Source organism: Lycorma delicatula, chromosome 12, assembly GCF_047948215.1.
Source record: "Lycorma delicatula isolate Av1 chromosome 12, ASM4794821v1, whole genome shotgun sequence".
In the NCBI taxonomy this organism is placed as follows: Eukaryota; Metazoa; Arthropoda; class Insecta; order Hemiptera; family Fulgoridae; genus Lycorma; species Lycorma delicatula.
This window is the reverse complement of record NC_134466.1, coordinates 69,595,261-69,610,514: the sequence shown is the minus strand read 5'-3', so window position 1 is coordinate 69,610,514 and position 15,254 is coordinate 69,595,261. Positions and strand designations below refer to the sequence as shown.

Here is a 15,254-nt window from a genome sequence, read left to right as displayed (position 1 = left end):
ATCAAAATTTGGAGTAAGAAAGATGTTATTTTTCTCTGTAATTTTTTTACATTGATTTATTTTGACTTATTTAATATTTTAGTTATGAATTGCACAAAATACTTATTTTATTGAAAATCTTGATTTATTTTTTATGTAATCAGTTTTTTTAATATTATTTTTGTAGTTACTCGGTCTAACAGGATAGGAAGGTACTATGGGTACCCTTCTCTGCTTCTAAAGCTTACTTTTGTTTATACTAATTAAAACAGATGCAGACTATATTGTGATCTTTAGCAGCTAATAATAAAATATATAATGTGAATATAAATATTTTGTATCTAATTTTTTATTTTCAGTTATTTGGTAGTTAATTTATTTAAGTGTTAATTAACTGGGATTAGTTTTGTTTTACCAGTTCAGTCTTTAACATTTTTTTAATTCCTAAATTGTGACATCCTGTAATTTTTAGTTAAATTATTGAAATTTTGTGTCATTAGAATTTCTGTGAAATGTACTTTTTAGGCATTATTTCTTTTCAGTTTTATTTGCTATTAATTCTGTTACTATTATTAAGAAGTTAATTTCTGCTATTATATTTTACTTAATAATTTTATAAATAATATTTGTAGGAAAGTGAAAATATGATGCTAATCGATGTATGTAATGGACTTGACAGCATACTTACAGAAGTATTGAATGATGAAGCTGATAAAAAAGTTTATAATGATTATGTGTTTAACACTGGAACTGGTAATAGAGAAGGTAATATTAAAAACAATAATTTGTTACCTTTACTGTTTTGTTACTGTTTGTTACCTATTTTATAGTTATGTTATAGATAATAATTGCAAATGTAATTGAAAGTATTGAATAAGAAAAAAAAAGAATAAGTTTTTTATCTACTTTATTATTAGTAAAAATAAGAAAAATGTATGTGATATGTCGTGCAGTTTAGATAAACAAAATATCATGGTTTTATTTTTAAGTTTTAAAATATTACCATGAGTTAGCCATTAATGCATGTCAATACTATTCATTGAAACAGCACTACCATTATTATTTAATGGTATTTATGCAAAAAGTGATTAGTAAAATGTGACTAGTTGTTGGCATTAAATCTTGTTTTCACACTCTTTAAATTTCAGAACATTGAATGCTGAAATAAAAAAAATTCTAAATGTGAAAGATTGCTCAAATTTTTAAGCAGAATTAATCGATATTATTATTCACTAAAATTACATTTGTGCAAAAAGATGTCGAACAATCATTTTTGATTAAGAGCTGCCTTGGAATATTAAAAAAAAAAAACTACATAGCCTAAGTTTGAGTTGTGGACAAAATTAAATAACTCTGTGGGTTTAATTAAAAATGATTAAGCCATTTCAAATGTGATGCCTACTTTAGAGGGAAAACAGAAAATAAGTTGAATGTGTGTTATCTTTGTAATTTATTTTTACTGCAGTTTTACACTTTTAAAAATTATTCATCCTTACATCATTGTTCAACATACTTCTCTCTTTGTTCTGACCCTAGCTGAAAAAAATGGAAAAGAAGGATAAGAAATACAGCACTTCAATATTATTTTGTGATGATGCTAAAATATTATATGAATTGGTTACTTCCTTGTAGTGATGAATCATCTTGGTCTTTGGTGCAGCACAAACTTGCCAGTTTTCCAGTACAGCATAAATATGTTTGTCTAGTTAGCAAATACGTGAATCAAAACTCAAGAATCAACAAGATTCTAACATGGAATTTTTAGTAGTGGATATGTAGAATTTAGAATGTGGATAATGTAGAATGATTCATGTCATGGATTGGACTTTTGTCTGAAGACTGCAATGATATCATGTATCACCTCCATTATTATTTACTAAAAGAATTATTCATAAAAATGGTGGAGTTAAGCAAAGAATGCATCTATGAGATTTTTCGTATGTCTTGTGTCTCATATGCTTTGAGATTCTTCTGCTGCGTATTCTTTGGTGGATTTAATGATTGTAAACAATGTTTCAAGTTGTACTGTATTGTAAAAGGTTAAAAAATAAATTTCTTATATTTGGTAGTCATATGGTGATTACAAATGATACAAATTTTATCGTCTTTTATTAATGGTATCTCCTTTTGTGGAACAATACCTGGTTTTCTGTTCATTGTCACACTAATTTGATCATCAGTAAATTTATAATATCATGCCAATGATATTGATGATGAATTTCAATTTTTGCTATCTATTTTTCCAATTAAAACAACTACCTGTTACTGAGTCCACACTGGGAATACAGTAGCCATTGTTGAACTACCTTTAGTAGCTTGACTTGTGGATCTACGTAGTTGTCAAGATCATTAAGTTATACTAAGAGTTATTTTGTTATACTTGGGCAGAATAGAGAATCATAGCTTTGTATTTTATACATCTTGTACTCATATATCACTGTTTTATTACATCTGACCAACTTTCAAATAATGTATCCAACCAACCATCTTTTTTTAATCAACAACTACTCACTTTTACTAATTTAAAAACAAATTGAACTGCTACTGCCAACTGAGCAATCATCTTTTCTTATCAGTACTGACTTTTTGTATTTGATCAGTATGTTATCAATTTAAATTTAGGTAGTTAAAAAAAAGTCTATTTTTTAATACTTTTGTTTAGAATAGATTAATAAATTTAATGTTCTTTTCTTTTTTAGCTTTGCGTGTTTCATCAGTAAAAGAGATAGTATTCAATTATGGTGATGGTGTATTTCATTGGTACTCATTATCAAGATTTAATTATATATATTTGTTACGTCTTGCTGAAAATAAGTTGATTAGTATTACTGGTTTGCAGCAGATACCACATGATAAAAAATTGAAATTGACACAGACTGAAAGAGGTACTTATGAACTTTCTTAAATTTATTTGTTTTTTAGTAATTTAAACTTATTTCTATATTGCCTTCTTCTGATGTGTTAATGTACCAGAACAGTTTTTGTTTGTTTGTATAAAAAAATTGTTAACGTTTCTATTATTAATTTTATAAATGTTTACTGGTAGTTCTTTGTATGTTTCAGATGTTCCTTCAAAACCAGTATCTGCATCAATGTTTGAATGGTGAAATGTTACCTCAAAAACAACAGAAATACTTTGTGTAGTTGCATTAAATACACCAATAACCAATCTTTCATGGTACAGGTTTCACAATGAGATGCTGGTAAAGTTATTTATTTTTGTTATTAATTTGTTTATCTGATGCTGCTAAGCGGTAAATAATTACTGTAAAATTAGGCATTTTTTGCATGAAAATGTGTAACTCAAAGAATTTTAGATCAACTTATTTAAGGTTAAAATAGTAAAATTATCTTTATTTACCCGTACATGGTCAGAATGAAAACCTTGACAATACGAATCGATCTTTAGAGTTTGAAAAGTAACAAAAAGTAAATTTTTGTTGTTAATATAATATTTTGGTAATTTAAATGCAATCTTAGTTTACTGCCTTGATCTAAGCTTTATAAGTTACTCAGATACAAAATTGCTTTACAAAATTCTCCAAACAGTTGTAAACTTTGTCACGTAACATAACCTTTTTCAGTTCATCAACCACCTTTCTAATTGTAAGTCTACAGTCAGAGCACACTAAATCGTGAACTTTCACAATATTTTGATTCGTAACCATCTCTGAATCTGTTAACCAGATAAAAACGTTTGATCAGCTCAAACATTTATTCCAAATCTATTTTTAAGAGTTCATAAGTCTTCAAAGTTGATTTCCTGGTTTTTAAACAAAATTTGACCAAAACTCATTCAGTTTATTCACCCATTTTGCAAAATCAATAATCCTCCTATTGAGTAGTAGCAGCAGCTGCCTTAAAACTTTCCAATCGCACCTTCTATCATGAAATGCTATCTTTACATTTGAAAGCATTTCAAAGATAAGGGATTGACTCACATCAGCTAGCTTGTTCTTCAGGTCTTCAATATCTGCTTCAGGATTTTTGTAAATGGTGGACTTCACACATCCCTGCAAGAGAAATTCCAGTATAAGATCTGAAGAACATGATGGCCTGTCTACTGATCCTCTTCAACCCATCCATTTTTCTGGAAATTCAGTATTTAAGAATTAATTTGCATACTTCTCTGTTGAACTGGGGTAATACACCATTTTTCTAGAAAACAGAGTTTACCTTGCAGTAATTTTTCCCAGAATTCAGTCATAATGTTTCTACTTACTGATGTGATTTCCTTTCCTAACATTGCAGTTACATAGCTTCTGTAAGATTGCTATCAATGAGTAAAGGTCCAGTTGTCTAGAATGGCAACCCAAATGGTACTGGATGTTACTTCAAAGTAATAAGTGTTTCAAGTAATTGGTATCCCAGTTCCTACGATTGTGTCTATTAACAAACCAATTATTATGGAAAGTGCATTTATCACTGATGGAAGTATTGTTGACAAATTATGAATTATTTGTTAAAATATTGCCCATTTCCTTACAAAATTGAATTTGGTGATGAGAACTATCTTTATTGAGTTTTTGATGTAGCTGCATTTTGTAAGAATAGAATTTATTATTTTTTTTAAAGGTCTGTTAAGATATATGATCTATTTCATACTTACTGCCAATACAACTAGTAGACTGTTCATTATTGTCCAAAAAAACACAGAGTATAATTTTTTTTGTAATAAACTAGAGGAAATTGAGATATTTTCTTGTTTTTGTTAACACTTCCACTAGCTACCAACTTTCTAAGGTAGCTAATTGAAACAGGATGATCAGGAAGAAGACTGTTGAAGTGTCATTTTGTTTTGTGATAATTTATACTGCCTACTTAAAAAAATAAATATTGTTAAATTTTTTCAAAAATTTATATTACCACTGTGACATAGATCCAGTAGAGAATCACTGAATCAGTAATCCTGAGAATCCAGTAGAGAATCATTTTTCAGCACCTACTGCTGAAAAAACTGAATAATAGGCAAAAATGAAAAGAGGTACTAAAGAAAAACGTATAAAGCAGTTAACTTATAAAGCAGAAAAAACGTTATAAGCAGCACTACATGTTTCAGTATTACTTTTAATTGTAACATAGTAATTGTATCACTTTCTTAACAAAACAAAATAAACAATTAAATTCTTAATTCAAATTGTAACTTCTATTATAAATAACAGTATTGTTTGAAATAGTCTAAAATGATATTTAAAATATCAGGTATTAAATGAATGTTGATGATTTTGTTTATAGGTATTTGCTGACCAATAGTACGAAGGATTTTAAGAGAAAATCAATAAATGTAAAATGAATCAACAAATTTTCACAATTCTAATTGTTTTTGAATATTGTTCTATTTTAGGTTTAAAATGTGTTCTATTTTTGGTTGTCCAAAGTAGTCAATATGTTCTTTAATAGCTAATTTCTTGAAAATGGATAGAGATATCAGTGCATAGCTTTTGCCATTCATCTTTTCATCAAATTTTACACTGAAATGATAAAAAACAGATAAATTACCACAATACCCTTTAAAAAGTTAAGTTGAATCCAATATGGCAGATGAAATTTTAGATTATGTTAAAAAGGTATTTATGTCTGAAATAGATATGCCATTGGTCAAGATTCTCTAAATTAACAATAATAGGAAAAAAGAGGAACTTAATTTATGTACACTGTATTATCCATGTGTATACAAGCCTAAAGATTGTTTTGTATATCACACACCCAGTAAAATAGTGTTGTAAGTCTAAAATGACTGTTTAAAGAAAAATCCAGTTGAAATGCAAAATGAAATACATTACTCAATTTCACTAATATTTCACAAGAATATTTTGTAACATGGATATGAGTTACAAGAGGATTTTTCTAGAAAAGAACAGTTATTTCTCAATTGTTGTGTATAAAGATCTCAATCTGACTCAATCAAATCTGACTTATAATGTTATTTTCTGGGTGTCTGGTATTATGATTACTGTGCTACCAGCTGCTGTTATTTAGAGACTATGTAACATTGGATAGCTAGCTGTATTTAGCAAAGAATTATATAAATATTTTATCAAATAGTGATTAATTAGTGATAAATATTTACTAAAAACTCAGTTTAATTTTTTCCAGATTATCACAAAAATTACCATTACTTTGTCCAAGTTGGTCTTTAGCTCTAAGTTACATAGGAGATTTAATGTATTTATTCGTAGCTCAAAATGAATTGAATACTATTCTTGCATATCGAACAGAAATTTCATTAAATAATGAAGTAATTAACCATTTTAAACCATACAGTAATTTTTCTTATGTTGGAGTAAAAAATATAACATTTGTTACTGCTCATCAGAATTATTTAGCTGTAACTGGGGAAAAATCAGCTGTTTTTAAAATAAAACCAGATGGTACCCTTATTCATGATTTAAAAGGTGAATTAGGTAAGTAAATTAAATTCTTTTGTATATGTATTTGCACAACTGAAGTACATTGTTCATTACTGTGTACTACAGCATTGAAGAAACTATTTGTAAATTAATTTCTACCAACGTAACATTTAATTATTAAGAAAGTAAAGAATTTACTGACTTTTTTATTGCAGGCTTGAGTGCAAGTGTATTTTCATGTTTAATATGCAGCTCTTTATGAATGTTTAATTTGGTTTCCTTAAATGTGGAAGATATTTCACTTATTAACTATTTCATCTCAAATCCTGTCTGCCATGTCTATGATAGTAACAATTATAGTAATGAATTAGGCAATTATGATGGTCAGGCTATTGTTTCATTACTCCCTGTGTATTTTCATATAAAACAATTATTGCAATAATTCATTATCCCTCAAGTTAAATTCTCTCAAACCACGTCCAAAGTAACTAATCGCAGTTATAGTGGGCTGGATTAAAAAAGATATCAATTTTAAAAGAACTTATGAGACCCAGAAACATTTATGTTTGGTGAATCTCAAAGATATTCCACTGTACCATCTGGATTGTCTGTATCCATTATCTTAATGTTGATGATTCATCTTATAACTTAGATAAAAAAGCAGTTTCATGACTAAATGTAATCTTATAAAGGATATTTTTCTAGCCTTCATTCTGTCAGTCACTGTAAACAAATATCATTTGTAATCTATATTACATAAATTATGAACATCATGTTGATATTTCTGCAGTGTGACCTTGTTCTTAACTAACATGTTTAATTGAATTTTTGGGGTACCTACTTGTTTGATTGTCTCACCTATATTTGGATATATATTTTGATGTAGCAGCTTCTGTGTTAAAGGATGCCAGTTTTAAAAAAATGATTACTTTCAAGAAAATTGTGAGTTTCATTTTCTAGTAAATGATTGTATCATATATTAATAACACTGGTATACAAAATAATTTTTTTTTAATGTTTCTCTAAGTGTGATACCTTTCCTTGCATTGTTTTTTTTTGTGTAGGTTACAGATTTGTAAATAGACTATTCTATTTACAGATCTGTAGCCCACAGTTAAACAGAAATGGCATATTAAAGATCTATAACAGTTAATACAAATACTGTTGTGGAATGTCATATACTTACATTAAAACTTATTATAGCAGATGCCCTCCTTTTGTGGGTAACTTCAGGTACATCTTGAATTCAACAGGAATCAGTTAACATAATAACATTTGTCTTTGTAACAGTTTTCCGACACTGAAATATTTTTGTGTAAATGTTTACACTATATTTTCATGTTCATCACTTACTGCCCTAAGGTTTGGCTGGAAGAAATCCAGATTTGAATGCAGAAAATGGACTCTTTGTGGCATATTACATCCCATAGCTCTGTATGAATTTTTTTTAAACTTTTCAATCAGCTTTGATAGCCCAATATTTTTATATATATATATATATAGGTAAATTCCAATCATGTAATCTTGAGGCTAAAAGTTCAGTTAGATTTTTTGATAATTTTAAATCTTACAAAGTCATTTAGCTCTTCTTGTAATGTAAGATGTGGCTCACTGGATTGTAATTCAAAGTTTGAATCTTGATTATCTTCTTCCACTGTGTCACTGTTCTTGTTTCTTCATCACTGTTTTTGTAAAACAAGTTTTCAGGAACTTGGATTGGATTCATTGTGAGGTATAGGTCTGAGTGCCAATGACGATGAAGTATATAGTAAAGTGTGTTAAGATTTCTTTGAAATTCCAAACACATTAGTTAAACAAAAATAACAATCATTTAAGTGTCTTTTCAACCAAACCATAGGGATACCTAGCGGTAAAGCCTTTCATGTGCCTTTTAGCCATCCTTTCAAGTTAATTGCATAGTTATTACTTATTATATGAGGAGCCCATGTCTTATCCTAATCACTGATTAGGTAATTTGTGTCACTGTGGTTAGTTTGACAGGTTACTATCACAGGATGTGACGGTAAATCCACAAAAATATTGAACACATTGTATACTATAAAATCATCCTTAGAATACATCAGAGGATAATGAAAGATATATGATTTTGCATAAAACGTAAAATGGTTTAAAAAACAAATGGTTTAAACAAAAAAAAATGTCTTTTTTTTTGCTTTCTTGGTTGAAAAAACATTCTTGCACAGTTTTGCGTAAGACCACTTCTTGTTGTTTTATTTTATATAATTATTATATAAATTTTTGCACAAAAAATATACAAAACATAAATGAGGAAGCTAAAAGAGGTGTATTTATTTTATATTAAAATATATTTTCTGTTTATAAGAAGATTAAATTATAATCAAATTTGATGACATAATAAAAGTAATGAATAAACCCTACTCACAAGCATTAAGTTTAAACTCGCTCACCACTATAAACTCACTGCATAAACGTGTATGAAAAATACATTCAGATAACTCCATTTAAGTTATGTTGTCTGTTGTCAAATTAAATTGAGCACAAGTGAAGAACGACTCAACCAATCTTCATCAAATTCTCACATACATAACTTCAGATAAACTACTACAAACAACATAACTAAATTTCAATGAAATTAATTTAATAATTTTGGAGATTTTCCAGCAACAAAATTTTCAAATTTTTTGGAACAATTGAATGGAATTCAAGAACCACTAAACCAATCCATGTCAAATTGTGATGTCCACAACTTAGATAAAATGTTACAGAAAATCTAAATTTCAATGAAATTTAACTAGTAGTTTTGGAGATTTTTGAGCCAAAAAATTTTATATATAAATGGAATTTTCATAATCTTCATACCTCAGTATGTAAGGAAAATCAATTTTTATCCTTCAGTACCATGCAACTGAAAAAATACTCCAATTGAGGTTATGTTATCTGTTGTCAACGTTAAATTAAGTGTAACTCAGAAAAACTTTAACCAATCTTCATCAAATTATCACGTACACAACTTCAGATATATTGATCCTACTGCTTATAAAATGTTTATATTTCTATGAATGTTTATCTTAAAATTTTTTTTTTACTTCATTTCTTATATTATATATGCATCTACATGAAAATAAATTAGCTACGTTTTATCAAAGTTTAATTAATTGTATTATTTTAATTTCATAAGGTCTAATTGATAAATGGGTGCCGATTAAACTTGACACATATCGTGATGATACTCTGTTACTAGCCCATGAGCAAAATTCTTCATCAATTAAATTTTTTAAATGGAGTGGTACTCTTGGAGGATTTATACCACTTTCAGATTATCCATTTAGTTTCTATGATCATCAAAGTAACATAACTGAAGGTAAGCATTATATTATTTTGAAATTTATTCTGAATTATATAAGGACTCATTGACTCACATATTGTCATATTTGTTTTCAAAATGATGTATTATACACAGCGATTCAAATTGCATGACAATACCAGTTGTCTGAAAAAGAATGGGTTTCAAGAACAAATATAATTTTTATTTTTTAGCTCTCAGTAGTGTTTTATGTATATCTTGTAATGATAACTATTAAGTTTTAGTTTACACATTCTCCATCAGATAGCAGCTGTGTTACATATAGTCTACTGTTACATAGACCAAACTGTTATGAGCCCAGGCTTCAGTACCATGGCATCACTATAAAAGAAAGCACAGTAGTAGTATACTGATTTCTCAGAAACAAAACCAGTGACTTGTACAAAGAAATTATATGCAAATCTATTATAGTAATTGTCCAAATGATAAAGCCATATGTAAGTGGTATGAACAGTTTTTGGAAACTAGAAATATATTGAAAGGACACTTACCAGATAGGCCCAAAAGAAGTACTTAAATCAGAGAAAGAATTCGACTTCTACTGTCTTTCCATTGAAATTCAAAACATTCAGTTCATAGTGTTAATCAACTGAACATTCTTAAAAGCACTCCCCATGATGTTCACAAGTGATTAAAACTTTTTATATACAAACAAAAACTTTTTCGTGAAATTAAACCTAACAATAAGTCACAAAGAATTCAATTTGTAATGACCATGTTAGACTCATTATTTTCTGCTGATGAAAACTACCTGTGGTGTATTTTATTTTCTGATGAAGCAACTTTCATGTTTCTAGAGCCACGAATTGCCATAATTGTCAAGTATGGGGCACTGAAAATCCCCAGGAATTGGTGGAATTCATCCATAGTTGTCAAGTGAATGTCTGGTTTCATGCATAATCAAATTTTTGGGCCATTTTTATCCCATGGCCATAAACTACAAACAGCCTTCTTTTCCGACAAGATGGAGCCCCTCTACATTATGCAGAAGTTGTGTGGTCTGTGTTCAGTGACAGGTTCCTAGAAGGCTAGATGGCAGAAAAGCTTCCGTAGCTTGGCCAATGCAAAGTCCTGATTTGATGCTGGTTTCATCTTTTGGAACTATGTAGAAGACATCCCAAAAAAAGTTCTAGTTACTTGAGATCACCTGTGCCAAAGAATAACAGTAAGTGTCCTTGCATGAATAACTCCAGACACTGATGACACCACTGATAGTAAATGATGAGTTACATTGAGGTAAAAAAAAAAATTTAGACTTTGTACTTTCATGTAATAAAATACCTACTTTTGTAATTCTAAGTAAATTTAATAATGTAAATTCAATTTAAAAACATGGAGTTCTTTTTCGGACTTCATTCAGAATAGTTTTGCAATCGCTAAAATCAACAAGCAAGACTTCCGTTTTGTCCCAAATAACAGTAGCCATAAGCTTCTTTGCCAAATGTTCTTGTGTGAAATTATTCAGTCTAGGAGACAATGAATGCTGTCATTACATTGGACTGCTGGTTTACCTCGAAATTTAAATAAGAAATCCCAATGAAATATGTCGTAAAAATTCATGCACTGAGGCCAGACATTTTTTCTTGTGTGCGTCAGTTAACGTCTTTGGCACCCATGTGGCACACAATTTTTTACAGCCCAATTTTTCAGCCAAAACTACATAAATCAAAGATTGTGAAATAACAGGAAATATCAAAGACAAATGTGACATGGTGAAGTGAAGATTTTCTCAAATTTCTTGTCAACTTTTTCAGTTGAATTATCTGTTATCACTGATGGTCAGCGCTATATTTTTCATCATTTACGTTCATTTCCAATAAAAAAATGAACTTGTATTATTCCAATGAACATCACAAATTTGTGTGTGAATTTCAGTTGCAGAATTGTTTTTTGGCATCAAAAATCAGATTAATCCTTGTACTTTACGCTTGGCAGCATTACAAATTGTAGTGCTCATTATAAATGGGTAAATATAAACAACTAACAACAAAATGACTTAAAATATTGCGGGTACAGCTACTGTTGATTGAAATAACTGAGCTGCAAAAGTGCCATCTGTTTACATTGTGTGCATAAGCAGCAAATTCAAAACGGATCTTACTTTAAAAACGTGCTTCATTCAAATAATCACATTCAGAATGTGTTTAATTCTTTGGCTTTCTCAAACATTTGTATTATTCTTTGGTAGAAATTCTACTGTTTAATCTCTTTTATTATTTCTTACTGCCTGAAAGTAAGATTTAAAAAAAAAAAGAATACAGAGATCATAATTTTTGATATTTGATACCAATTATTAAATGTTGTTATGACCCATAAACACTTATTTAGTTTATGAATATTATTTCTATTTATTTGGTATTGAGTATAGGCAATCAGTTTATTTGACAAATTATATATTCCCATGTTAGAAATATAGATTTTTACGTCACATAGAGTTTTTATGCTATATTTGGCTGGTTTTCACATCTATTGAATAAAAATTTGCCAGTCTCCAAAAATTTTTTAACTGTCACAAACTTGCTAACATTATAATTGTATTTTCAGTTTTTGATAGATTTATTGATAGACGATTTAGATGAAGAAAATATGTCAGTTTGTAGTACTACCTTGAATATCTACCTCAAATCTGATACAAAATGTTTTAACAAAAATAAAAATCTCTTACAACTTGAAATAAATATCCCATTAAGAGATTTTTTATTGTTTAGTATATTTATTGTGGTATTACTACCATAAAAATTTGGCACAGTGGCTGAAATCACACTGAGACATAAAACTAATTACTAGGAAGGTAAAAGGAATGAAATTGTGTACATAACTAATGCAGTTCACAGATTATAAAGTTATGATGTGGGCTAACGCCTACTCAAGGGTTGTGGAAGACTGAGTATAATTTGCATCCAACAATTAACATTCAAATATTTTATTATATGTTTTGCAGTACTGTTAAGAAGGAGTTTATTTATTTTAATGTTGAATACAATTAAGAAAATTATTAAAATTATAATAGATAATCAATTTTATCAAATGAATATAATAATGACAGATATTTTACATATTTTTATAATCATTGACAGTCAATGCACAAATAATCATTGATAGCATAGAATTTTAGTGATTGGCAGAGAGTTCATGATATGTAATAACTAGTATTTGTATTATGTTACTATATTAATGATTTGTATTGATAGTATACACATTTTTATTTTGCATGATGTATTCACATGAGGATGCCAGTATAGCTGCATGTGTTATAAAGCGTATAACTAAGTATGATTATTTTGCTAGATGCAACTAAAAAATGAAGTGTTAACCAACATATATTTTATATTAGTATCCTAAGCCTGTTCCTGAAGTATTACCAAGTAATTTTGAACCATTTTATTGTATATTACTACTAATATGTTATGTATTAGTATTAACAAATGAACTACCTAATAGTGTAATAAAACAAAATTCACTATTTGGGAGATATGCGGTTTGTCCCAAAAGCAAGTGTATTCCTACAGACAAACAGGTAATGTAAAACGTACTTGATGTATAACAGTAGGTCATTTTGGTTGCACCTGCATAATTGTTTCAAATGGTTCAATTGAGTCAGTCCCACACTACTGCTGTTTGTGTACGGTTATGTTTTAATCTTGTTATGTTTATGATGAAAGAAAATATTGAACAACGTTACACTATCAAATTCTGTGTGAAACTCTATAAGTCTGCCACAGAAACATTTGATTCCTTAACCAAAGCTTATGAAGATGCCACTCTATTGAGAAGTATGGTTTTTAAGTGGCATAAAGCTTTCAAAGAGGCCGAGAAAATATTGAAGACAACTCTTGTTCTGAAAGACCAGCCTCATCAACAAATGATGAAAATGTGAAACTGGTGCAAGCTGTGCATTGTGCACAAAAAATCTGTACCTCCAGGACAGACAGTTAATAGCGCCTTTTACAAATTTATCTTGGATAAACTTCGAAAAAGGGTACAGTTAGTACAAATAGACATTGCACATGATTGGTTGCTACACAATGATAACACGCCAGCTCACACTTTGCTTTCAGTTCATGAATTTCTGGTGAAGAAAAACATTTCCTTACTTCCACAGCCTTCCTACAGCCCAGATCTAGCTCCGTGCAGTTTCTCCCTTCTCCCTAAGTTGAAATTGAAGTTGAAGGGTCATCATTTTGGTATGATGAAAAACTGTAATTGATGAGCTATACACATTTAAGGAAAATGACTTCTGGTACTACTATGAACAATGGAAGAAACATTGGAGCTGTTGTGTAACTTACCACAGGTCATAATTCAAAGAAGATAACTTGTAATTTCAGGTAAGTCCAATAGATAATTATATAAAAAATCAGTTCACTTACCTTTGGGATAAACTATATATATTTAATTCCATGACTACCCCAACTTTAGTCTTAATTTTATAAACTTTTACTGTTAGGGTTCCATCATTACCACTGTTTAATGATATGAATACTTGGTTTCATAACCAATACTAGCAATGCTAGGTTTGTAATCAGGCCGGCCTCTGTGGCGTGAGTGGTAGCGTCTCGGCCTTTCACCCGGAGGTCCCGGGTTTGAATCCCAGTCAGGCATGGCATTTTTCACACACGCTACAAATCATTCATCTCGTCCTCTGTACAGTAATGCTTAACTGTGGCCCCGGAGGTTAAACAGAAAAAAAAAAAAAAGGTTTGTAATAGTAGGAGTTGCAGAAGGTTTTACTGCTTAAGCTCTTAAGGGTGGTGAAATTCAGTGGTATTTATGGAATATTTCACTCCAGTAATATTTAATTTATTAGAATACTTTCTACATTATGTTTAAAATAGAAATAAAGATATTTAAGTATTTAAATTAATTCAATTTCTTCACAAATAAATAATAAAGCTTTTAATGCAAGAGATTATCTAGAAAGTAAGTTCTGAAGGACAATTAAATAAAAATCAACATGTTCATATAAAATGTTATCTTGTTGAAGCACAAATCTTACTCTACTTTTCTACACAGTTGCCACCATTGTTGAGGCAATTATCAACCAGATATCCCTTCATCATAGAATGATGCCACCTGCAGCATGAGCCACATGTTAACAACTTATTTGACCTCATAATCATGTGGATCCGTTGTCAGCAAGGAAGGTTTTAAAACATAAGAAAGGAAATAAGTCATTTGGTATGGTACAAGATCCAGGCTTAATAAGATCATCGAACTCCTCCCAGTCAAAGGTTGAGATGTGACATTGTAATGTGGTGGCAGTGCGGGTTTGTAGTATTGTGATTAACAGAACAGCCTATGTAAGCAAGCCATGCTCTGAATTGCATGAGCCAATTTTTTCATTATCTCCATTAGATATCACTATTGATTGTGAAGAAGTTTATAAACAAAACTCCTATTTTTGTTTCAAAAGACTGCGCACATGATCTTCCATGTGGCAAAAATTGGCTTGCATTTTGTTTTTCTGAGCAACCAATGAAATGTGTCACCATTCCATATGTTGCTGTTTCATTTCAGGTATTAATGCGCCACCCATGCTTTGCCACAGTGACTATGTGGTTTGGCGAGTCATTGCCTTG

At 29.6% G+C, this 15,254-nt stretch overlaps 1 protein-coding gene across 22 annotated transcripts in view; it reads left to right on the top strand.

The window, feature by feature from the left end:
• LOC142332872 (uncharacterized) overlaps window positions 1-15,254 on the top strand; it is a 76,275-nt gene that overhangs the window by 50,480 nt on the left and 10,541 nt on the right. For 14 of the 22 annotated variants that reach the window (XR_012758415.1, XR_012758418.1, XR_012758417.1 and 11 more), the window contains exons 1-3: window positions 3,044-3,182; window positions 6,076-6,383; window positions 9,490-9,672. Coding sequence is in view for 7 of the 22 variants with exons in the window: in XM_075379557.1 (XP_075235672.1) it covers window positions 6,143-6,383; window positions 9,490-9,672 (424 nt within the window). In the remaining 15 variants the exon portion in view is untranslated. Of the gene's footprint in view, window positions 1-611; window positions 745-2,678; window positions 2,865-3,042; window positions 3,183-6,075; window positions 6,384-9,489; window positions 9,673-13,733; window positions 14,004-15,254 lie in introns of those variants that run through there. The other 8 variants (XR_012758421.1, XR_012758424.1, XR_012758423.1 and 5 more) reach the window with 2 other exon arrangements.